This window comes from Acinonyx jubatus, chromosome E3 (genome assembly GCF_027475565.1).
Source record: "Acinonyx jubatus isolate Ajub_Pintada_27869175 chromosome E3, VMU_Ajub_asm_v1.0, whole genome shotgun sequence".
NCBI lineage: Eukaryota > Metazoa > Chordata > Mammalia > Carnivora > Felidae > Acinonyx > Acinonyx jubatus.
Genome location: NC_069398.1, coordinates 39,308,483 through 39,333,924, shown reverse-complemented (window position 1 = coordinate 39,333,924; position 25,442 = coordinate 39,308,483). Strand labels below are relative to the sequence as shown.

Here is a 25,442-nt window from a genome sequence, read left to right as displayed (position 1 = left end):
CACGTCCCTCCTTCCGTTCAGGCCTCTGCCAAACGTCACCTGATCACAGAGACATTCCCTGACCGATCAAAAGCCACCAACCTCCTCCCTCAACCCTGTCATTCTGTTCTCTGAACTGCTTTCTTTTCTTCTTGCCACTATGACCCGACGTATTCCCTTGGTTACTGCCGGAACGTGAGCTTCCTAGAGGTGGGGACGCATTCCCCACCATCTGTAACACCTGCACGTAACAGGCACTCAGCAAGTGTCTGTCGTGCGGACGAGTGCGCACACGAAGGACAAGCCCGTACGCCTGGGCCAGGTGCGGAGGCGGCCTCCCTAAAACCAACAAGCGACAACAGGCGCAGAGGACGTGTGAGCTGTCACTCGGGCATTTGTTCTGAGACGAGAGAGCTACGCGCCTGAGCAAGCAGATCATAAGACAAGGGAGCCGACGGTGCCTTCCAGGCATCCCCAGCCCCCACGCCAGACTTCCTATTCGTGCCTCGAATGGGTAAGACGGGTGGGCAGAAGCTATTTGAGCATCCAGCCCGACTCTGTTAAACATGTTTGAGGTGGTTTCTCTGCTTCCCGAAGACTACCTTCTGCGATTCCAAGGCCCCACCTTCTCTGCGCATCTTGCCCAGCAAACCCTCTCCCTCTGTGGATTTCGGTAACAATACACAATGTTGGCACTAAATAGAGGGATCTTTTGTACAAGAATGTCAACTCCTGCTCTGTCCCTGTGCAGCCACTAGAGCCACACTCCAGACACAGGTGGCACACGACCTGATAAGGAGGTCTGTGCTCTGTCAGCCCAGTCACCCCTTGTTTCTGGGGCCTCACAGGCTTGCCAGGGACTGCCACCAAGGCAGGCCCGGGGCAATGGACGGTGCAGCCCCACCTGTGGGGCCCTGGCAAGGACCGGGTTCCCCATCCCGGTTCATTTCCCTGTCAGTATTAAGTCAGTGACACTCAAGGCACCGGCAGCCTGATGTCCCAGCCTCTTGCCCAGCCTCTCTGAGGCCCTGGTCTCAGGACAGCCTCCTTTTCCGTTCCCTCCCCAGAATGGAACTGAAGAGAGGGCTGGTCTTGACCCCAGGACCTCAGCAGGTTCCATTCTTTTCTAGGTTACAGTTCAAGGGCCTAACGACCTTTCTTGTCTCGTGGCTCGCACTCACCCCTCCTCCTCAGCATAGGGAAGTTCTCCGATCTCTGTGGGACCCGGATGGCGTGGCTCTCACCCAGGAGACAGAGCCATCACTGGGAGGGAAGGCTCTGCTGGCCCTGAACAGGCCAACACACACACACACACACACACACACACAGACACACACACACAGACACACACACACACAGATGAGGTGTAGGCCCTGAGCAGGCTCACACATACACATACACACACACACACACACACACAGAGACACACACACAGATGAGGTGTAGGCCCTGAACAGCCACACACACGCACACACACACACACACACACACACACACACAGATGAGGTGCAGGCCTGAGCAGGCCACACACACATACACACACAGACACAGAGACACACACACACAGACACACACACAGATGAGGTGTAGGCCCTAAGCAGGCCAACACACACACACACACACACACACACACACACACACACACACAGATGAGGTGCAGGCCCTGAGCAGGCCAACACACACATACACACACACAGACACACAGAGACACACACACACACAGACACACACACACAGATGAGGTGTAGGCCCTAAGCAGGCCAACACACACACACACACACACACACACACACACACACACACACAGATGAGGTGCAGGCCCTGAGCAGGCCAACACACACATACACACACACAGACACACAGAGACACACACACACACAGACGAGGTGTAGGCCCTGAGCAGGCCAACACACACACACACACACACACACACACACACACACACACAGATGAGGTGTAGGCCCTGAGCAGGCCAACACACACACACCACACACACACACACACACACACACACACACACACACACACACAGATGAGGTGTAGGCCCTGAGCAGGCTCACACATCCACACACACACACATGAGATGCGCCCTGAGGAGGCTAACACACAACACACACACACACACACACACACACACGAGGTGAAAAGAACACCAACCTGCTTCTTGGAGCTGGAAGTCCTGCACTGACCTAAGAGAGCTGGTGCTGCTTCCGTCTTTGGAAAGCGAGAATGGAAAGAATAGGGAGAAGGAAAAAAAGCGGGGGTGGGAGGGAAAGCACATTCATTGGAAAAGAAAAGAGCCATCAACACATCAACAAGCAGAGGAGAGTCCAGCTCCTGGGGGGCCCAGCTCTGCCGCACGCCCAGCAATGGGCTAGGCTGAGGCACACGGCTCGTCTACAAAGCCAGCCCCGGAGCAGGAAGAACGGAACAGCTAAGGGGAGCTCGTCGGGACTCACGTCGTCATCGGAGTCTCCACCCTGCATTGTGCCCACGATGAGTTTGCTAGGTCTTCCTGAGGAGAACCAAAGCATGAAGAAATTAGGAAAACCTCATTAAAAAAAAAAAAAAAAGGCGGGCGCCTGGGTGGCTCAGTCGGTGGCGCATCTGACTTCGGCTCAGGTCATGATCTCGCGGTCCGTGAGTTCGAGCCCCGCATTGGGCTCTGAGATGACAGCTCAGAGCCTGGAGTCTGTTTCGAACTCTGTGTCTCCCTCTCTCTTTGACCCTCCCCTGCTCATGCTCTGTCTCTCTCTGTCTCAAAAATAAATGTTAAAAAAAAAAGGCAAGGAATGGTATTCAAGATTTGCTTTCCTTTAGAAAATTGGGGAAAACAAGAATCACACTAAAAAATTTACTTAGGTAACATCCAAATAATCAAAACTATAATAAACCACAATAGATTTTCTTTTTTTTTTTTTCAACGTTTTTTATTTATTTTTGGGACAGAGAGAGACAGAGCATGAACGGGGGAGGGGCAGAGAGAGAGGGAGACACAGAATCGGAAACAGGCTCCAGGCTCCGAGCCATCAGCCCAGAGCCTGACGCGGGGCTCGAACTCATGGACCGTGAGATCGTGACCTGGCTGAAGTTGGACACTCAACCGACTGCGCCACCCAGGCGCTCCAAACCACAATAGATTTTCTAGATTTCCACTTTGAAAAAAATGAGAAGGGCAATAAAATATAATCATTAACTCGGAAGTCAGAAAAATATACATGCATCCTGTAAATGTTGTAAGAAAAATCAGTGAATCCCACTATGAGTAACAGATAGCTGTGCTATCCGTTGGAAAAACAAAGTCTTCCTCCAGGGACCAATGTATTTGAATCTATGAGCTTCAAAGAGAAAAAACTAAGTATCACACTTAGTTCATCTTTCAAACCTGCGCCCCGCCCCCCCCCGACTCCGTTATCTCAGAGATTCTCCTCTCTCCTCTGGAAGTCAGGGTTGCTGACAGGAGACTTCTGCCAACGCTCAGGAGCCGTCCTGCACGGGGCAGCAGCGGACAGCTGCATCACACCCGGAGGCTGACAAAGGAACAGCCGTGACCCCAGGTCAAGGCCTCGGGGCAAGGGCAGTGAGGGCAGCCCAGAGAGGAGCTCACTCGGGACAGGCCTGGGGTGACCACCAAGAGCTATTTAAGGAAACTTTCCCTCACTCAGATCAAATGCAAGTCTTGTGTTGTCCAAAGCCCTTATTTATAATTTTTAGAAATGGACTTTGTGACTTGACTCCTGCAGGCTGAATGGTCAGCAGAATTCAGGAGCCCCAGTGCCTCTATGAGATTCTCCTGAGCCAAACATCTACCTTTCCAGAGCCTCAGCTCCCATCTACAGAATGGGAGTCATAACCTCTAACCTCTATTTGTATCATGAAGCTGTTAAGAATAAAAAGAAAAGACATCAGAGCATCTAAGTAACTTATGTAAAAAGGAAAATGTAATAAAGAACAGCCGAACCTAGAATAAGGGCAGTGAGCAGGAAGAGTTAGTATCAAATGAAGATAATTCACCTCTTAAATATGTTGTGTATATAAAAATGCAAACCGCTCCCAAAATTAACAAATGGTAGATAAATGTTTTTAAAGGCAAGTATAGGGGCGCCTGGGTGGCTCAGTCGGTTGAGCGTCTGACTTCGGCTCAGGTCATGATCTCGCTGTCCGTGAGTTCGAGCCCCGTGTCGGGCTCTGTGCTGACAGCTCAGAGCCTGGAGCCTGCTTCGGATTCTGTGTCTCCCTCTCTCTCTGACCCTCCCCCATTCATGCTCTGTCTCTCTCTGTCTCAAAAATAAACAAACATTAAAAAAAAAAATTTTAAAGGCAAGTATAGGGCAATGTAGTAATATCTATCAAAATAAAAATTTACATAACCTTTGACCTAAGAATTCCCCCTTGAATGGTACAAACACTGAAGATAAACAGAATGATGTATCTACGAGGAAAAGAAAAATAAAATAAATATCTTTCAATATGGGAATGCCTGAATAAACCCCAGGTATGATCACACTGTGGAATACTATGCAGCTGTCAAAAAGAACGAAGCAGAATTGTATTTTCATGACACGGGAGGAGTTCTAATATATTTCATCATAATGTTTTTAAAAAGCAAGTTGCAGGAAGTGCCTGAGTGGCTCAGTCAGTTGGGCGTCCAACTTTGGCTCAGGTCAGGATTTCACCATTCACGAGTCCGGGACGCGCGGTGGGCTCTGTGATGACAGCTTGGAGCCTGGAGCCTATTTCAGACTCTCGGTCTCCCTAGCTCTCTGCCCCTCCCCCCCCTCAAAAATAAACATTAAAAAACAAAAAGCAAGCGGCAAAACTATGCACAGAGTCTGGTCCCATTTAGGTTAAAAAATGTCTCAGGTGATCTTTGTGTCTAAGTTTCACTGTATGTGTGTGCTTGCCTCTGTGTGAAAAGGCAATGTGGAAGGACCACCCCCCCAAGCCACTGACCGGGACCCCTTTAGGATGGAAAGTGGGACCTCAAGAAGATCCCAGGGGAGCACCCACACTTGTCCAGATATTTTATTGCTCTTTAGCAGTGAGAAAGCAGAAACTACTAGGTTTTTTACAGGCAGAGATGGTTGCGTGAGTCCCTTCTCTGTGCATAATTCTCTGATTACACGGGATGCAAGTGCACTGAGAACAGTTTGGACCCAAAAAAGGACAGAACACAGCTCAGTGGCAGAAGCAGTGTGTTCCCATGGCCTCTGTGACCAGGACACAAAGAACAATCAGCTATTCTTGAGACCACAGGTAAGAGTATTAGCAGCAAAGGTGACCACACAGAGGACTTTAAGAGCTGAATCCTGATAAACAACAGAGCAGGATAAACCCTGGAGCAGGGGCCACACAGAGTGTTCTATGACAGGGCACGGGAGGGGAGGCAAGAGAAAGAAGTTGTGCTACCTTGCATGAGCACCTCCATGGCCGTCCGCGGCTTGGACAGCCGTCTCTCCTCCAATTCACTGTCAGATTCGTCTTCCTCCTGGATGTCAATGTCCGAGTCGTCATGACCTGGGAGCAACACAAGTAGGCAAAACAAAAGGGCGGCTCCATCATTACCTCTGAAACAGCTTGTATCCAAAAGGCTCTTGTGCAAAACCATTTGCACTTCTCAGCCTTCCTTCTGCTGCATTAGATTTTATGAGACTCTTAGGATTGGCCTGTAGATACTTAGAGGGGTTAATGCAAACAAGGATATACTGGGTTAGTTTTTTTAAACAATTTTCCAAAGCAAGACAAAACTGGGTCAGAATACTATTCTGGTAGGTGAACTACAATTGGAATCACCAGCTGTCAAGGTATAGCTGGAAGTTCTTGGTTAATTGGGGGCAAAGTCCATTCTCTGTTCAGGATTAGGTGGCGTTATCACGACTCGAGCTCTTTGTGGGTAACGGAGATGAGGAGACAGAGCCCACTGAAAAGGTGAGGGATTGCACCAAAACAGGCCTGCAGGCAACGAGGAGAGCAGGCCAGGAAACGCTGGCCTGAGAAAGACGGTGACCTAGTGAGTGGCTGTAAGAACTCGTGCTCACGATCTCCTTTCCTGGAGAAAATTCCCTTACAGAGATACACAAAGAGAGGGCGTTCTCACATTGTGAGATGTGCGACAGCCTTACACATTAATTTCTTACACGTTAATTTCTTAAATACTCTTCCAGAGTCTTGTGTGGGTTAGACATTTCCTAATGGGAACTTACAGGAGGATAGTTTCCACAGTGGAGAGAAAAAGCTTTCACTGCCCAGCTGACTCCCTGTGACTGGGGAGAGACACTGGTTTTGGAAGGAAAGAACAGGAGGAGTTTGCAGTCGTTCTGCTGACCAGTGAGTCAGAGGTCAGTTTGGAAGTACAGTAATTGTTCGTCTACGGAAAGGCTTTGCTCAGCCCCTGCTCTAAGTGGGTGAGTGGGTGGCTGCGTCTGCCTGGGCACCAAGGGAAAGTTCTCTGCTTTCTTCGCCGTGGAGAGAAGAGCTGTGCTCTCCAGCATGGAGGGGTAAGCTGGGAACCAGGGATGTATTAGTAATAGATAGCATCCTGCAAGGACTTCAACACAATCTGTATGAAAACCACCACTGTACAAAAAGCCTATACAGAGAATATAATTAAATACTACCACAAATGAATCACTACAAAATGCAATTACTATTCATCTGAGTTCACTTTTTATGGACATTTTATTATGACATTGTATCATTACCCCTTGCAATATAAATCAAATGATATCACGAATTTTAAAATAATAATAATACATGTTTCTCAGGCTCAATAGGATTTCTTCTGACAAGTTCAAGCCAATACACTAAATTAATGCATGCGGACATGGAAATCACCCAGTTATCAGTGACACGTTCAAGTTAGGATAGCAGACAAGAGTGCCCATAAAATTCAAAGAGGAAAGAACAGTCTTTCCAACAAATGGTGCTGGGACAACCAGGGAGCCACACGCACAATGAGTTGGACTCCTACCTCACACCATATGCAAAGACTAATTCAAAATGGGTAACAGTTAAAACTGTAAAAGTCTTCCAAGAAAATATAGGGATAAATCCTGGTGACCTTAAATTAGGCAGTGGTTTCTGAGATATGACACAAAAATGCAAACAACAAAAGAAAAATTAACAGTGTGGACTTCATTAAAAGTTTGTGCAACAAAAGCCAGCACTAATGAAGTGAAAAGACGGCCCAGAGAATGAGAGAAAAATATCTGCAAATCACAATTTGCATAAGGATCTAGTATCCAGAATATACAAATAACTCTTACAATCCAGTAATAAAAAAACAACCCAATTTAAAAACGTCCAAAGGACTTGAACAGACATCTCTCCAAAGATTGGTACGAATGGCCAACGAGCCAGGAAAAGATGCTGCACTTCATTAGCCATCACAGGAACTCACATCGAAGCACAGCGAGACACTACTTCATACCCACGTAAGCTACAGGCAGTTTCTTTTCAGGTTTCTCTTTTTATTTATTATTATCTTTTAGATGTTTGTTTATTTTTGAGAGAGAGACAAAGGGGGCGCACGCAAGTGGGGGAGGGGGAAAGAGAGAGGGAGACAGGAGGTGAAGCAGGCTCCATGCTGACAGCAGCAAGCCCGACGTGGGGCTTGAACTCATGAACTGCAAGATCACAACCCGAGCAGAAGATGGATGTTCAACCGGCCGAGCCCCCCAGGCGCCCCCAAGTTTCTCCTTCTACATCAGCACAGTCCAACAGAAACACAATGTCAGCTGACAGATCTAATTTAAAATGGTCTAGTGACTACATTAAAGTAGAAACAAGTCAATTAATTCCAGTAATGTCTTACTTAACCCAATGTATCCAAAATACCATTTCAACAGGTAAACAACGTAAAATATGAGTAATGAGTAATTTAACTTTTCATTCATACTAAGTCTTCAAAATATTTTCCACCAACGGCACTCCTCAATTTGGATGAGCCACACTCGAAGTGCTCAAGAGTCACACATGGCTTGTGGCTACAAACTGGATGTCACCATTCTGGCCTCGGCTCCCTGAGCACCGTATCTGTCACCGTGCCCCCAGTGCTGGTACAAGGCCTGACACACAGTAGGCACGCAGCAAGTAAGTGTTGAACGCAAGAACATTTGCTCTCCACTGTACCATAAAAACTAAATCCCAACAAGGTTACTAAAGTGCTTTCTAGAAATTTGTGGGTCATTTTATGAAATCAGAGGACTCTACATTCCTTACACTCCAGTGCTGAATCCTGTAGAGAGCACTGTTATAAATTTACCACGAACAGTGAGGTTTAAAAGGACGGTGGGAAGATGAGGGCTGTCCTTACTATGACCACAGGGCATGTGAACAAAGTACTTGGCCTTTTTCGTCTCTGAGGTCCCCAGGGCAAGGACCTGTCTCTAATCACTCAGACTTGCTCTCTCTTACTCCAGGCCCTTACTCCAAACCCACAAAGCCAATTTGGTGACATCACCTCCTGCTTAACAGAGAAGACAGGAGCCATCAGATGGGAGCCCTTCAGCACACGACCCATCTTCCAGCCTGAGCTTGAGTCCTGCACGCCCACACGTTTCCTCACTCGGCAAAATTCATCCTCTCACTGAGCTCTGGTTCTCACCCTTTCTTACAGACTCCCAGGACTTTCCTCATCTGGTACCTCCTTCCTCTCCAAGTTACACTTTTCAGCCTTTGCGTAAATAGCATCTCCCAAGGAGGCCTACATTGACCCCCAATTTAAAACACAATTCCAGGGCATCTGGGGGGCTCAGTCAGTTGAGCGTGCAACTCTTGATTTCGGCTCAGGTCATGATCTCACAGTTTGTGAGTTTGAGCCCCGCATCGGGCTCTGTGCTAATAGTGGATAGTCTGCTTGGGATTCTCTCTCTCCCTCTCTCTCTCTGCCCCCACCCCACTCATGCTCTCTCTCTCGAAAAAAAAAAGAACTTAAAAAGAGTAAACACAGGCTGCCTGGGTAGCTCGGTCAAGGTGTCCGACTTTGGCTCAGGTCACTTTGGCTCACGGTTCATGAGTTCAAGCCCCACATCGGGCTCTGTGCTGACAGCCCAGAGCCTAGAGCCTGCTTCAGATTCTGTGTCTCCCTCTCTCTGCCCATCCCCCACTCACACACTGCCCCCTTCTCTCTCAAATATAAATAAATATTTAAAAATTAAAAAAAAAAAGGTAAAAACAATTCCACACACCCTCACCATTTCCCTCTCTGCTCTACTTTACCCCGAAAGGCATTTTTCACTTTCCACACACAGTCTGCTCATTGTTTGTCTCCTCTCACTGGCAAGCAGCTTGGTTAAAGCAATGATCGCTTTTTTTGTTTTTCTAAATTTTTTTTAATGTTTTTATTTATTTTTGAGAACGAGAGAGAGTGTGCACAAGCGGGAGAGGGGCAGAGAGACAGGGAGACATAGAATCAGAAGCAGGCTCCGAGCTGTCAGCCCAGAGCCTGACACAGGGCTTGAACTCCTGAACTGGGACATCATGCCCTGAGCCGAAGTCGGACGCTTAACCGACTAAGCCACCGAGGTCCCCAGAATCCCTGTCTCTTGTCCACTAAGGAACCCTTCTTCACACCCAGAATAGATACTCAACAATGGTTTACTGCACCAAATCAGCTGTCTGCACGGTGGTGTAAACAAGATGAGCTCTTTCAGCTCCTGGATTTTGCTCATTCTTACCCCTAATTTGCGTCCGTGTCCTATTTGGCTTTTCTGTTCAGAGAAGTCTTTCAGAAAGTGTCCTTTTATCTAACTCCCCGCTGATCCCAACTCTCTGGCCAATGTTCCCACATACACAGAAAAGCAAAGAAAGAACATCTTAACAACTTTAGGACGGTTCTTCTAATTTTCCTCACTTCTTTGCCCTCAAGCTAATTAAGTGCTTTCCTTCATTAATTTGGTTTAAACGGGACATTATTTTTCCAAAAAAAGCAAAGTCACAGATGCTCCTAAGAATATTTGTCCTTCAAGAGATCCCACACCTGTGGATCACAAAATTAAAGCGTGAGTTCAGAAGAATAAAGACCAATGACAAAGGTCTTACGGTTGGCCCAGGCACACAGCAGGGTGCAGCCAACCAACCAGGGCTCTTACTTGTGCTGGGCCTCCTGGGAGGGGATAAACTCCATGCAGGCTTATCACTTAGGGCTGCCTCGGGCTCTCTGGCCTGACCTGGAACCACAGAGGTGAGGAGGGCTGCTCTGGCTAGAGAGGCCCCTGGAATTTCCTAAACTTGCCTCTAAAGGATTTCCCAGCCCTCCCTATTCTCCTTCCAGAGTTTCCTGAAATTTAGGAGAGAGAGGCAGAGAACAAGTACCAAAGGAGAGAGGCCCAGAGACAGAGAGGGAGGGAACGTGTCCCAAGTCCCACACACGGCATCCTCAAGCATGAGAGAATAAAATACTTCATCATAAAAAAGAGAGCAATAAGCAAGAGGAGGAGGAACAGAGACAAAGCCATTGATTCGGCATTAAGACCATGTGCTGAGGCCGCCCAGACACCTCAGTGAAGTTCGTGGAGGAAACGTGCTAACCAGTCACGGAGAACATTCCTCCCCAGCACGCAGCTCTCACATACGCGTAGCCCCCACTTGCCCCCTGGTGACGGCTTCATTGCACAATCCTGGATTACTGGGGACACAGGACGGGTGTGTGTGGGAGGGGACTAACTCTAAGCAAGTGCCCCACTAACATGCACTGCATTAATGACACCTGCTTTCTATCGGTCCTAAAATAAGGAACCTAAAGACCTCCGAGACCACATTTTCTTTTATAGTTACATATTATACGTAATTCAAACTGTATCATTTAAACAGGGAAAAACAGTATTTTAGTTGATAAGAAAATCAAACGTGCTTTGAATGCTGTGTAATTTGAACCAGTCTCTTGAGCTCGAGTGAATTAAAATGGTACTTGATATAGAAGTTTTGAGAAAATCGCCTTTTGAAAATAAATTAAATACACGCATACATTTGTCAAGGCTAAAAACGCTGGTCCAGAAGAAACAGCCTGGTCTACCCATGTGGTCTTACCTTCAGTCTTGAGCAGACGCTTTTCTTCTTCCTTCAGCTTGTTCTGCATCAGACGCAGAGTGTTCTCAGCTTCCTATGGAACAGCAAGAACAAGATTCAGAAGAGATCACCTTTTGGGGGACTGTTTAATCATTCTCTACCACGTGAATAAGCAGGGCTGAGTCTGTGACGCAAAAGCAGCAAAGATGTAAAGCACATGGAGACAGCGAACGCTGCCTGAGAACCAAGGCCGTGGTCCCAAGGCCTCCTCTCTCCAGGATCAGCCAGCAGCCCAGCCAGGGGAGGCCGCCTGAAGTGGCACCGTGGGCCCTCGAAGCCCTGAAAAAAACCGAACCAGACAGGGAAATGCCCGTGTGTCCGTGTGGGACGTCGACACGGGGCAGACGCATCGAGAATGGGATAGTACGGGCCTCCTGCTCTCAGAAAATAAAGCATGCATTTTATTGTTTTTCTGCTCTGTGCTATTCCAGCCCCAGAAGATGCTAAATGGTGAAACTGATCTGGGTGAAAAGAGAAAAGAAACAGAAACTAGTCTAATTCCTAGGGGGACAAAAGCTAATACCTCAGCTAGGTGACAAAATGTGGCCCTGATTACGGTCAAAAGAGAGAACGGGGGAGGACAGTGGCTTTTAAAACTTTGGTGTCATTCTACACATCAAGAAACAAGCACTGTTTGAGGCATGAGCTACCTTCAGGGCGCAGGTGTTATGAACACACGGAGCAGGTGTGAGCAGAGGAAGGAATGCTCGTCCCCGGGCCACGTCTTCGGCACAACCTCCACACGTGGGGGCGGCCCCGCGTGACACCACAGAATGTTTATTTTACTTTCACGGCCCTTTTCTGCTCTTCCCCAGACACTGTCCTCACCACGGGCCTGTCCTGCACCCTTGCTGCTCCGTGGCCTGCCCCTGCCATACAGCAGTGGTGGCAACTGGCTCCGTGTCAAGATAAAAGTGTCCCCAGGAAAGCATCAGCCACCCCCTGCCGGCCATCCTGTACAACCAAACAGCTCCACCTCATTCAAACACCCAGCTTTTAAGAAGGTGGCATAACCTTTACGCCGAAAGCTGCCAAGGACGGCGTGAGAGAGGGAGGTTACAGACCAGTTTCAGCATGAACACGGATTCCAAGGGACCATTCTTGGGTTAAGCAGAAATATCCCCAAGGGATAGTAGCAATTCAAAACATGAGAGTAACTTGGTCCATTTCTCCTTTGTTCTGAAATCCGTATTTACCAGCTCATGCTGGGACCTGAAACACTCTTTCCTAAATGGCCTGGAACAATGGGATGAGAGGAACCCGGACGACCGCTTGCTCTGGGTCACACACACTTCCCACAATAATCAATAAACTGCGTTCTCTTTATAAAGCAGTATCTGATAAACTTCAGGGCCTGAAGCAGGGCCTGAAAATTAAGCAGGGCCTGAAAATCTTTCAGTGACCTGACTAAGCAAATTTTTAGAAATCTACCCAAGGCCAGTCACCTACTCCATGGAACTCAGTGCAAATTAAAATGCACTTAAGAATTATTAAGAATTCAGGGGCGCCTGGGTGGCTCAGTCAGTTGGGCGTCCGACTTCGGCTCAGGTCACGATCTCGTGGTTTGTGAGTCCGAGCCCCGCGTCAGGCTCTGTGCTGACAGCTCAGAGCCTGGAGCCTCATTTGAATTCTGTGTCTCCTCCTCTCTCTGACCCTCCCATGCTCATGCTCTGTCTCTCTCAAAAATAAATAAACATTAAAAATAAATAAATAAATAAATAATTATTAAGAATTCCAAACCAGTGACGGCACAGCATTAAAGCAAGCACAGGCCCTCCTAAGTCTTGTGCGATTGCACACGTCACGTGGCAACCCTGTCTGCCACCATAATGGACCAAACCCATCAGAGATCCGACCAGCCTGGAGTCCAGACCACACCACCAGCAAAAGAGAAGAGCTGCGTGAGCGACCCGCAGACTTGATCAGGGAGAAGGAACATCCAGGGAATGTTCCCCCACGACGACATTTACAAACTGACATGTCACCAAGTACAGAATCCCACGCCAGAAGGAACGGTCTGTAGAGAGGAGCGGGCTAAGCGCTCACCTCAAACCTCTCTTGCTCCATCCTATGATGGTCTTCAAGCTGCTGTTCCAGATAAGCCAGATTTCGAAATTTCTCCAGATAAATGTCATACTGCTTCTGCAACTCCTCTTCGATCTTCTCATATTCATCCATAAAGGCCGGCCTACAACAACCAAGTGAAATAAAAAGTGAAAGATTCACCAACATACAGTTGAGATTAGTATGCTGAGCCCCAGGCCCCACCATGGTCTGCTGTGGAAAGCCTTCATGGAGAAGTGTCTTCATCTGGAAGCTGCTTAAAGCTCATTTCCCTTTCCTCCTCCCTCCCCTCAAAAGCAACACACTTAGTTTGTTTGTTGATCAAAAGCTCTTTGTAAAAACTTGAAAATAATCTTTAAAGTATGAAGAATAAGGTAAAGATTACTCATAATCCTATCACCAGGTACAAGCACTGAATATTTGATAAACATCCTTCCAGACTTTTCTGTGCATAGATATATATACAGAGAGAGAAATATATTTTTTCTTTCTTTTGTGAGAGAAAGACAGAAAGGTGGGAGAGGGGCAGCCAGCAGGCTCCATGCTCAGCGCAGAGCCTGAGACGGGGCTCATTCCCACAACCCTGGGATCATGACCTGAGCAGAAATCAAGAGTCGGACACTTAACCAACTAAGCCACTCAGGCATCGCAGAAATGCATTTTTATTTTTTATGTATTTAAAAAAAATGTTTTTAATGTTTATTTATTTTTGAGAGAGAGACAGACAGACAGACAGACAGAGCATGAGCAGGGGAGGGGCAGAGAGAAAGGGAGAGAGAATCTGAAACAGGCTCCAGGCTCTGAGCTGTCAGCACAGAGCCTGATGCGGGGCTCAAACTCACGAGCCGTGAGATCATGACCTGAGCCGAAGTCAGACGCTCAACCAACTGAGCCACCCAGGTGCCCCAGGAATGCATTTTTAAACACCTTTAAGTACATTACCTTAAATGAAGCTTTGCAATCTTTTTTCTTACTCACTCTGCCATAGATTTTAATACAGACTTAAAAAGTAATCACGTGTCATACACTTCTCACAAAATTAGCAACCTAAATATATACATTATCTTAGTTGAGCACAGTATTTCGCTGTCTGGATGCTCCAAAAAGTATTCCATCCCCTAAAAAAGGGAAACATAGGTTGCTACAAATTAAAGCTAAGTTTTTAAACAATATAAGACCTAAAAGCAAAGCAATAACACAAAAGCTTGTTTTGACTGATTTGCTGAGTTTATGTTTTTTTCTCTTACTTTTCATCTTAAAGGGAAACTCTCTTGTTTTAAAAATATACAGATAGGGGTGCCTGGGTAGCTCAGTCAGTTAAGCTTTCGACTTCAGCTCAGGTCATGATCTCGTGGCTCATGACTTCAAGCCCCGCATCAGGATCCTTGCTGGCAGTGTGGAGCCTGCTTTGGATTCTGGTTCTCTCCTCTCTCTCTGCCCCTGACCTGCTCACACTCTCTCTCAAAAAACAAAACAAAACAAAACAAAAACATAAATTAAAAAGTAAGAGATTATCTTTGGGACTAGAGCAAAAACAAACTTTTCTATTAAAAGGATATGAGAAATCTAACCAAAGAGGTGAAAAATCTATACATTGAAAACTATCCAAAGCTTATGAAAGAAACTGAAGAAGACACACACAAAAAAAGGAAAAAGATTCCATGCTCCTGGATAGGAAGAACAAATATTGTTAAAATGACAAAAGTATCCAAAAGCAATCTACATATTCAACGCAATCCCTATCAAAATACCACCAGCATTCTTCAGAGCTAGAACAAAAAATCCTAAAATATGTGTGGAACCAGAAAAGACCCCAAATAGCCAAAGCTTTCTTGAAAAAGAAAACCAAAGCAGGACACAATCCCGGACTTCAAACTGTATAACAAAGCTGTCATCATCAAGACAGTATGGTACTGGCACAAGAACAAACACTCAGATCAATGGAACAGAACAGAGAACCCAGAAATGGGCCCACAAACATATGGCCAACTAATCTTTGACAAAGCGGGAAAGAATATCCAATGGAACAGACAGTCTCTTCAGCAAGTGGTGCTGGGAAAACTGGACAGTGACATACAGAAGAATGAACCTGGACCACTTTCTTACACCAGACACAAAAATAACCTCAAAATGGATGAAAGACCTAAATGTAAGACAGGAAGCCACCAAAATCCTCGAGGAGAAAGCAGGTAAAAACCTCTTTGACCTTGGCTGTAGCAACTTCTCACTCAACATGTGTCCAGAGGCAAGGGAAACAGAAGCAAAAATAAACTGGGACCTCATCAAAATAAAAAGCTTCTGCACAGTGAAGGAAACAATCAGCAAAACTAAAAGGCAACCGACAGAATGGGAGAAGTTATTTGCAAACGCTATATCAGATGAAGGGTTATATGCAAAATCTATAAAGAACTTATCAAACTCAACACCCAAAAAACAAATAATCCAGTGAAGAAATGGGCAAAAGACATGAACAGACACTTCTCCAAAGAAGACATCCAGCTGGCCAACCGACACATGAAAAAATGCTCAACATCACTTATCATCAGGGAAATATAAATCAAAACCACAGTGAGATACCACCTCACACCTGTCAGAATTAACATTAACAACTCAGGCAACAACAGATGTTGGCGAGGATGCGGAGAAAGAGGATCTCTTTTGCATTGTTGGTGGGAATGCAAGTTGGTGTAGCCACTCTGGAAAGCAGTATGGAGGTTCCTCAAAAAATTAAAAATAGAACCACCCTATGACCCAGCAATTGCACTACTAGGTATTTATCCAAGGGGTACAGGTGTGCTGTTTCGAAAGGGCACATGCACCCCAATGTTTATGGCAGCAATGTTGACAATAGCCAAAGTATGGAAAGAGCCCAAATGTCCATTGATGGATGAATGGATAAAGAAGATGTGGTGTGTATGTATCCACACACACACACACACACACACACACACACACACACACACTGGAGTATTACTCAGCAATCAAAAAGAATGAAATCTTGGGGTGCCTGGGTGGCTCAGTCGGCTGAGCGTCTGACTTTGGCTCAGGTCATGATCTTGTGGTCTGTGAATTCGAGTCCCACATCGGGCTCTGTGCTGACAGCTCACAGCCTGGAGCCTGCTTTGGATTCTGTGTCCCCCTCTCTCTGCCCCTCTCTCACTTGTGCTCTCTCTCTCTCAAAAATATATAAATAAATGTAAAAAAATTTTTAAAAATAAAATCTTGCCATTTGCAACCACATGGATGGAACTAGAGGGTATTATGCTAAGCGAAATTAGTCAGAGAAAGAAAAATATCATACGACTTCACTCATATGAGGATATTAAGATACAAAACAGATGAACATAAGGGAAGGAAAGCAAAAATAATATAAAAACAGGGAGGGGGACAAAATATAAGAGACTTAAATATGGAGAACAAACAGAGGGTTACTGGAGGGGGTGTGGGAGGGGGGATGGGCTAAATGGGTAAGGGGCACTAAGGAATCTACTCCTGAAATCACTGTTGCGCTATATGCTAAGTAATTTGGATGTAAAGTAAACAAAATTAAGAAAATTAAAAATCTAGGTGGGAAAAAAAGGGTACGAGACTTAAAAATGAATTTATGCTTAAAAGGCAGAATTTTTTAAGGAGACAAACATATCAGGTGGGCCACATTCCAAAGGTGGAAGGACACGGTCTTGCCCATGGCTGGGAGGAAGCCTGCAGTGCTCCCTGGGTTACCCCAGGTGCTGCCTTCCCTCAGGTCTCAGGACAGCAGCCAGACTGTGGCCCAGTCACCAGTATCTCAAAACGGCAAGACATTCAAACGGGTGCAGGAGCTACACGGAGGAAGAAGCAAAGAGAGAAAAATGAAGGGACGACGAAAAGGGAGAAAAAGTAGTGGCACAGGAGAGAAAATGACAAAGAGACACAGCAAGCAAAGGAGGGTACAAAATGAGAGAGAGAGAAAGAGAAAGAGTGCCCGCAGGCTCCAAGAAAACGTGAGAAACACACTTGGAAGGCTCCAACGACCTAGAAGGCATTTGGCGCCCCCATTATCATCCATATTCCCTGGAAAAGAGGTTTTCGGTGATGGAAAGCCAAGAGAAAGACGAATTACCGGTGAAGAATGATAAAGGTCTAAAACCTACTCACACTGAGAAAGGGGAGTGTGCTTCTGTTACCCCTCATTTACGGCAAGGCCCAGATCTCAGGAGACGAGCCTCGCACAACATTCACCAGGTGGACTCACTCACTCGGCCCTGCATTCCGAGAAGCTGTAGAAGCCTGAGGGGAGGCTCCGGGTGCAGTGAAAGCAGGGGGAGCACGAGCTGCACAGAGCGCTCGTTACCGTGAGCGTCGCCCGTACACGGGGAGGCCGAGACAGTCCCACAGGAGGCCGTCCCCGCTGCCCGTGTGCCGCTCGCTCACTCTGCTGGAACTTTCAAAGACGACAGTCTACTCATCCTTCACGTGTTCGTATCTACCTGACACTCTGCAGAGTCTGGAGTCGCTTCCGATTTCTTTCCAGTTCTAATTTCCTCTTCTCAATTTTGGCTTCTAAATTAGCTTCGTCAGAGGCCACGTTATTGAGCAGGTCTTTAGTCTTCTGAACCTGTGCCTACGGTGAACAGGAAGTGAATGAGGCGGGTGCCAACAAGGAACACCAACCCGACTCTCAGCAGAGAGGGACTTCGTGACTCGGCAGGCACCGCGACACAGGCTACGGGAAAGCAGAGTCAGCGAACAGGGCAAACCCGCCCCCGGCCATCACTCAGTTAACCAACTCGTTGCAGAGGGAACGTCACACAGGCCCAGAAAAAAATGACCGTCCTTTTTCCACGAGAAGAGGTGGTTTCTTGCCAGGGACACAAATGAAGACGGAAAAAACAGCGTCCTGGGCAGAGGGGAGAGGCTCCCAAGGCCTCCTGCGCAGCTCACTTGTTTAGACTGGTCACCCAGCTACTGCTCTGAGTTGGTAGTCTGCCTCTGTTTACACCGGTCAGGTTACTCCCCTGCTTACAAACATCTGACTCACAAAATGTGTGCACACGCAAGCATGGCTTTATTTAGAAGGCGACAGAAAGAAACCTTAGGGGGTCCCAGCCCTAATCCTGCCTGCTGGGACCGAGACAGAAGGCACCTCTTCTCTCCCCGGCAAGTAAACCTCGACTACAGACTAAAACAGAGAAACTACCGCATGAAGGCAGTGCGAAAGCGGCCCCCTCAGCGGACCTGGCCTTCGGGCCGGAGCGGGGGTAGCAGGGCCTGGGAAAGAAGGTGAAGTGAAAGAGAGAGATCACAGACAAACCGCAGGCCTCCCTGTTGTCTCACGCCGGTCTGGGAAGCCGGCCGGGCCGGGCCTGGGCTCCGAGCTGCCATCGGCCGCAGCAGGAATGGTGTCCGGGAGCGTGGGGGTGCCTCCCAAGTTCTGACGTCCCAACTCTGCCTCACGTCCCCGACGCCCAAGGCGGGCTTCTGCCCACCAGGACCCCACACACGTGTCCTCACCCACGAAGGCCTCGTGCCTGCTCACCTGCAAGTCTATGACACGCTGTGGGGTCCACAAAGAAACCCTCTAAGGAGCGTGGACACTCCGTGACTGTCAAAGACTATATATATCTTTGGAAGCAACCACCTCTATTGTTTATTTATGGTTTCATTTTTTTCTACTAAGTACACTCATCATTTCCAAGGTGCTTTCATGAAAATAATCTTATCACTATCCGTTTGCTGCAAGTGCTTTAAAAATCCCAAAAGAGATCTAAACTCACTCACAAGAAGACAAGGGGAGTTTCTAAACAAAAAACTCAAGTTGATGGCAACTATTTCTCTGACTCAAAGTCAGATTAAGCCTAGTGCATTTATCTGACTTCAAGAATAAAAACAACTTGGGGCCCCTGGGTGGCTCAATGGTTGAGCATCCAACTTCAGCTGAGGTCATGATCTCGCAGTTCATGAGTTCCAGCCCCACATCGGGCTCTGTGCTGACAGCTCAGAGCCTGGAGCCTGCTTCGGAGTCTGTGTCTCCCTCTCTCTCTGCCCCTCCCCCACTTGCATTCTGTGTGAGTGTCTCTCAAAAATAAATAAACTTAAAAAAAGAATAAAAACAATTTTTTAGGGGCGCCTGGGTGGCTCAGTCGGTTGCACGTCCGGCTTCGGCTCAGGTCATGATCTCACGGTTTGTGAGTTCGAGCCCCGCGTCAGGCTCCGTGCTGACAGCTCAGAGCCTGGAGCCTGCTTCCGATTCTGTGTCTCCCTCTCTCTCTGTTCCTCCCCCACTCGTGCTGTCTCTCTCTCTCAAAAATAAATAAACATTAAAAAAAAAATAAAACAAAACAATTTTTTAAAGGTATGCACTCCTCAAATAAGAAACACCAGTGTGATAAATACAATTTCCCCTAGCCTGAAATAAATGGCCTATAAATAAATAATAACCCCTTTTAAGTATCCACGCTGTTGTTTTGGTTTTGCTTTTAGAATTATCAAATATCATGGATACTTTGCAACACTTAACAGACACCTGAAAAGGTGTTCACCAACTATGTCGCATACCTGAAGCTAATGTAGCACTGTGTGCCAACCACACTTCAATTAAAGAAAGGAAATAATAAAAAAAAAAAGAAAAAAATTAATAAAAAAAAAAAAAAGGGGGCGCCTGGGTGGCTTGGTCGGTTAAGCGTCCGACTTCGGCTCAGGTCATGATCTCACGGTCCGTGGGTTCGAGCCCCGCGTCGGGCTCTGTGCTGACAGCTCAGAGCCTGGAGCCTGTTTCAGATTCTGTGTCTCCCTCTCTGTCTGCCCCTCCCCTGTTCATGCTCTGTCTCTCTCTGTCTCAAAAATAAATAAACGTTAAAAAAAATTAAAAAAAAAAAAAAAAAGAAAGGAAATAATAAATAACACATACATGCATGCAAGCATGCATAGAGGGTTCTCCGGGAAATGAACTGGGCCCTCATTTGGCTACTGTACTCCTAATACATACTTAGTGCTAAAGGCACATTCATGCCATGTTAACTCCATCCAGCCAGAACACGGACAAGCAGTTAACTTTTCAACTGAGAAACCATCACAACTTACCAACAGCTGGGGTGGAACACGAAGCATTTTCTCCTGGCCTAGGTCAGACAGGGTTGCCGACTTGAGGCCCCATCACCGCTAAATACCTGACTCCATATTTTGCATGAATGGGGTTCTCTCCTCAATCACTGGCTCATGAAATGGACACGGATGCACTACCACCATCTAGTCCTCAGACCCTCTCAGGTTTCCCCACTTGTCCCCATGAAGTCCTTAACACCAGGCGGAAGTCACCCTTGGCATTCCGTCAGCACATCTCCTCGGGCTTTCCTGGACTTTCGCATACTTTCCGCTGGTGAAGAGTACGAGCCAGGTAACCTGCAGAATGCCCTTCAATGTGCCTTTGTCTGATTAGCTTCCGATCATGCAACTTCAGCAGGAAAGCACAGATATGACCGTATCCGGTGCATATTTCCGGGTGCAGAATTCTGATTTGTTCCATTACCTGTGATGTTCACTTTGACCACTGGATTAAGGGGGTGTCTGCCAGGATTCTCATGGGAAGTTACTCTTTTGTCCTCTGTAATTAGTAAATACTTTTGTGGGGAGCCTTTTTTTTTTCTTTTTTAAGTAATCTCTACACCCAGTGTGGAGCTCGAACTCACAATCCCAAGATGAAGAATCACTCCCTCCTCTGACTGAACCAGCCAGGAGCCCTGTGGGGAGCTACTTTGAAACTATGTCAGATACTTTCTCTTCATCAGCTTTCAATATTTTTTATATCAGTGAGAACTCATGGTCTCCCATTTCATTCAATGCTCTATAAGCCATTACTATAATTTATCCTGAAGCTTAAACTGTCCCTAGTTTAACCAGGGGAGCCCACTCAAGCTGCTTCTGTGTCCCCCCGACAGACCCCTTTCATTCTTTGGGCACTTCCTTCCTTGCTGGCCCAAAAGGATCTTGTACCTTCCTGTCCCAGCTCTGGACTCTGACATTTCTCCTCAAGAGCCTGGTTCCTTTTAGTGGAGAATGGTATTTAGAAGCCTAGATGTGGGTGCCAAGTGTGCTCAGAAGTAAGAAAGATAGGAATGTGGACGTGGGTGTGCATGTGTACGTATATAAATATGACATAAACTTACGTGCACAGACATACACGCAGGGAGCTGGCTACCTACCTAACTAGCCAGTGAAAACCATGCATTTAACCAATAGCTCCAACTTCAGGGTTCATTCTCATTTTCTTCTCTTTCTCCTCCACTAACTCTCTTTTCCAAGAGTGAGAACCTAGGCATTCATCACCTTTAATATAGTTACCTACTTATCCATCTGTCTATATGCACTCAACCTCCCATCTCGGCTGCTCTGCCCTTCTTACCTGCTGAGGCTGCACCCTGGTGCTGGGTTCAGGGAGTATTACTGTTTTAGGACAAGGATATTATAAAAACCTATCAATCTTAGAATTGACAGCTCTCAGCAAATTCTTGTTTTATGCTACTCCTGCTTTACATAAGCCTCCCTGCCTGTGTGTACTGAATAAAATGAATCACTGATAACACAGGAATACCTACTATGGGCCAGACTGTGTCTGACACACTGTTACAACGAATACACAGAAGGACCCCATGTGGCAGACACTGCCTTTCTCCCTGTTTTACAGACGAGGAGAGTGAAACACAAGGAGGTTAAGCAACTTGCCTAAGATCACAAAGTGGGATTCAAACCCAAAGCCATCGGAGTCGAGAGTCTCCCTCACTACTACCCTCCAAATGAATGCCTGAGATGAGATGAGCACATAATTGACGCGGGTGAGCAGTTAACGGTGGCGGCCATTCTATTCGTTACGGCGCCATTTAAAAATCTCCGTGCCTGGGTTTCCACACCAAAAAAAAAAAAAAAACAAGGAAAATCTAAAAATCATTTAAATGCCCAACTGTCATGAATTAAATGATTAAATAAAGTGTGAAGAGTCCATAAAAGAGAGCATTACTTATGAAAAGTATTGAAGAATTTAAGTGAATTATGAAATTATTAAAACTGACAAATTTTGAAGGAGAAATTTTTCATATTTATAACAAGGGGGAAAATAATAAAAGTAAGCAACCTACGTATCCTAGAATGTCCTCTGCATTTTTCACTTCCCCACTTTCATATCCCTTCTCTGTCAACAGGACTAGGGTTGCCCTGTCTTAAGAAGGCAGGGACTAAATCAATTATTTTCAAGTCCCAGGCACAAAAACTTTAAATAAAAGCAAACAAGCTTACCAGAATGTCTTTTATTGCAATTCTCATCACTTTTTCAGTCTCATTTATTTCTAGAGGTCTGGCAATTGCTTCTGTTCTCAGTTCCTGTGAGAAACAATGACATGAAGTTCCTTTTCAGAAGAGGAATTCTCAAAACCAATTCCTAGATGCAGATACAGCTTATGGACTAGTGCTCTAAAGTCCCATTACATTGTGGACCTCTGATCCAAAACCCCTGCTTCTAGCAATTCCTCCAAACGTTCTTCTAACCCTAATGCCAACCTGGCCTCCCTCCAGCTCCCTGGGCCTTCCTCAGTTACAGGCCCCACGTCCCCACAGCGCCACAGACAAAACTCAGCCCACCTCTATCATCTTTACTCCCAAGTTTGCTTCTTTACCTATATTCATTCGTGGGAACCCCAAACAAGTGCAGCTCAACCTGCCGTCTGAACCCCCTGCCAGCCTCTAGGATCCTTCCTGTGATTAATTCCCTCTAAGTTGCCTGTCACCGACATCTGCAGCCAACGAGAGGAGTCACCTTGGTCCTGCCCCCTAGCATTAACCACTAACCAATCACGGGAGGCATCTGTGCCTATCATACCAGTACCGGGAACTTCTCTGAGCCGTGGGATTTTAACGTGGATGCAGTTCTGAGGTTTCTGCAGCACGTTCCCAAACTGTCTTGGGCTTCCTTCATTCCACAGCGCCTCTCATCTCCCCCACTGTGGAAAACTACAGACGGCAGGGACCATGACCTATTCAAGGACACAGAGCATGGTGCCTTGCCCGTGACTGATACTAGTCCTCGGTGAGTACATGAAAAACAAATACTGGACAGGGGATCCTCCTCAGACCACGACTGTATACAGAATTTGAGAAGTTCCATATTCATGGCTCCCATGGCAACAGTCCGGCCACTGATTATTTCAATTCATTAGAGGATGGTGCTGAAAGAGTCCCCAGTGGAATCCCGGTTCAAGTCTCACAATGAAGCCACAGCTCTGTGGCAAATAGCAAGTGACCAGCTCTCGTCTCTAGGTCTCTTAGAATCATGTGTAGACACACGTGCCCTCCTGCACTATAAAGAGAAAACACAGGCACCTGAGGGGCTCGGTCGGTTAAGCATCTATCTGACTTCGGCTCGGGTCATGATCTCACGGTCCGTGAGTTCGAGCCCCGCATCGGTCTCTGTGCTGATGGCTCGGAGCCTGGAGCCCGCTTCAGATCCTGTGTCTCCCACTCTCTCTGCCCCTCCCCCACTCACGCGGTCTCTGTCTCTCTCATTCTCTCAAGGGTAGATGTTAAAAATTAAAAAGTAAATAAATAAAATAAAATAAATAAAAAATAGAAAACAAAGAACCCTGAAAGCCTAGAGCTGCCTTGTTAACTGAATGAGCTATTAGACGGGAGCGGCCGTTGTGTTCTGCCAACTGCCCTTCACCGGGCGGCCACCACCAGGTTACCGTATCGAGAGCAGGGATGGTGAGCTGGTACCCAAGTACCCTGCTTCCAGACCACTCCTGGCGCAGAAATGAAAAGCAAGAGAAAAAACACTATCATACTTCATCAGTGATGCCAGACCACAGACCAGGAAGTGAGAGGCCACGGCTGACATACCAGACCAGAACGAGATGAATTAACCGCATTGAACTTAAAAACGTGAGATGTGAGCACGTGTGCTTCCAATGACATACGTCTTTACACGTAAGAGTTAAACAGCATCCATTTCTTCTTCAACCAGTGGCTCCCAAACTCTGCCGCACATTGGAATCACCCGGAGATCTTTAAAAGCTGGATGCCTGGCTCTTAGCCCCAGACATTCTGACTCACTGATTTGGGGGACAACGTGGACATCAGGTGATTTAAAAGGACTCTAGGAGCTCTGGAAGGGTTTTAGGAAGCATGCTCTTAAACAGCTCCTTACATGTAGTGGATGAAGCATTCTCCTTGATGGGCGCTGGCTGAAACAAGCATTGCAAATGAATTTTAACCATAACATCCATTTCAGCTGAGTGGTTGGGATTGCCTAGGTCATGGGCTCCCCAAACCTGCTGCACGTCAGAATCATCCGGAGACTTCTAACTTCCAATGCCTACGTCATACTCCAAACCAATGACATCAGAACAGAAGCTGGTATCCACGCACACGTGATTCTACCGGGAAGCAAGGTTTGGAAACCATGGGCTCAGAAGAGCACTATGTAGACAAGAATGCTGAGTTCCCCAGGATAAAGCACCATGATCAGCAAAGTCTGCTATGGGCACAAGGAGGAAAGTTCCAGCAACATGCTACATAACTGCTATTTGTGAACTAGAAGCCACAGCTATTAAAAACAGACCAGTGGCCCTAGAAGCAAGAATGGCAGCTAACGCTGTGTATTACTTCCCAGCACGGGATCTCATTTAAGCAGTTACATTTATATGTATGTATGTACGTATGTGTGTGTGTGTGTAGATATATATGTATATATACACACTTAACGTTTACTCATTTTTGAGAGACAGAGAGAGAGAGCGCAAGCAAGGGTGGGGCAGAGAGAGAGGGAGACACAGAATCCGAAGCAGGCTCCAGGCTCTGAGCTGTCAGCACACAGCCTGACGCGGGGCTCAAACTCATGAACTGCGAGATCATGACCCGAGCCAAAGTCGGACACTCAACCGACTGAGCCACCCAGGAGCCCCAGTCAGGTATGGTTTAATGAAATCAGAAGGACCGGGAAAAGCAGAACTGGAAAGGAAACGTTGAAAAATGCTTCGTTGAGGAAGTATTCAAGCATCCGAATACTGCTTACCCTCAGCTCCACCTCCTTGCCCAGCAGGTCATACAGAGAGGCCCCTCTGGATGTGATCTCAGAAGCAAGCTGCCTGGCTGCTTTCAAGTCTGCAATCTGGAAGGAAAAATATCAGAAACGGAAACCTCGGTGATACGTTAACAGACATTCAAAATAACCAGTTTGTTGACATCGATTCCCGTCTCCCGTCAGGATACCTGACTACTGAACATGTTTTGCACGGGACACACGTTACACCCTGCGGAGGCGCACTCCCAGGACACGTGGGGCTCTCCGAAAATCCAAATGCCAAGTC

At 46.8% G+C, this 25,442-nt stretch overlaps 1 protein-coding gene across 5 annotated transcripts in view; it reads right to left on the bottom strand.

The window, feature by feature from the left end:
- The window catches only part of CLUAP1 (clusterin associated protein 1), a 71,038-nt gene that overhangs the window by 2,927 nt on the left and 42,669 nt on the right, over nucleotides 1-25,442 (bottom strand). For 3 of the 5 annotated variants that reach the window (XM_053213370.1, XM_053213368.1, XM_015076530.3), the window contains 8 exons: nucleotides 25,148-25,243; nucleotides 22,378-22,461; nucleotides 17,580-17,713; nucleotides 13,093-13,234; nucleotides 11,008-11,080; nucleotides 5,389-5,496; nucleotides 2,439-2,494; nucleotides 2,137-2,193 (listed from right to left, as the gene is read on the bottom strand). In XM_053213370.1, coding sequence (XP_053069345.1) covers nucleotides 2,137-2,193; nucleotides 2,439-2,494; nucleotides 5,389-5,496; nucleotides 11,008-11,080; nucleotides 13,093-13,234; nucleotides 17,580-17,713; nucleotides 22,378-22,461; nucleotides 25,148-25,243 — 750 coding nt within the window. The remainder of the gene's footprint in view (nucleotides 1-2,136; nucleotides 2,194-2,438; nucleotides 2,495-5,388; nucleotides 5,497-11,007; nucleotides 11,081-13,092; nucleotides 13,235-17,579; nucleotides 17,714-22,377; nucleotides 22,462-25,147; nucleotides 25,244-25,442) is intronic. The other 2 variants (XM_053213369.1, XM_015076531.3) reach the window with 1 other exon arrangement.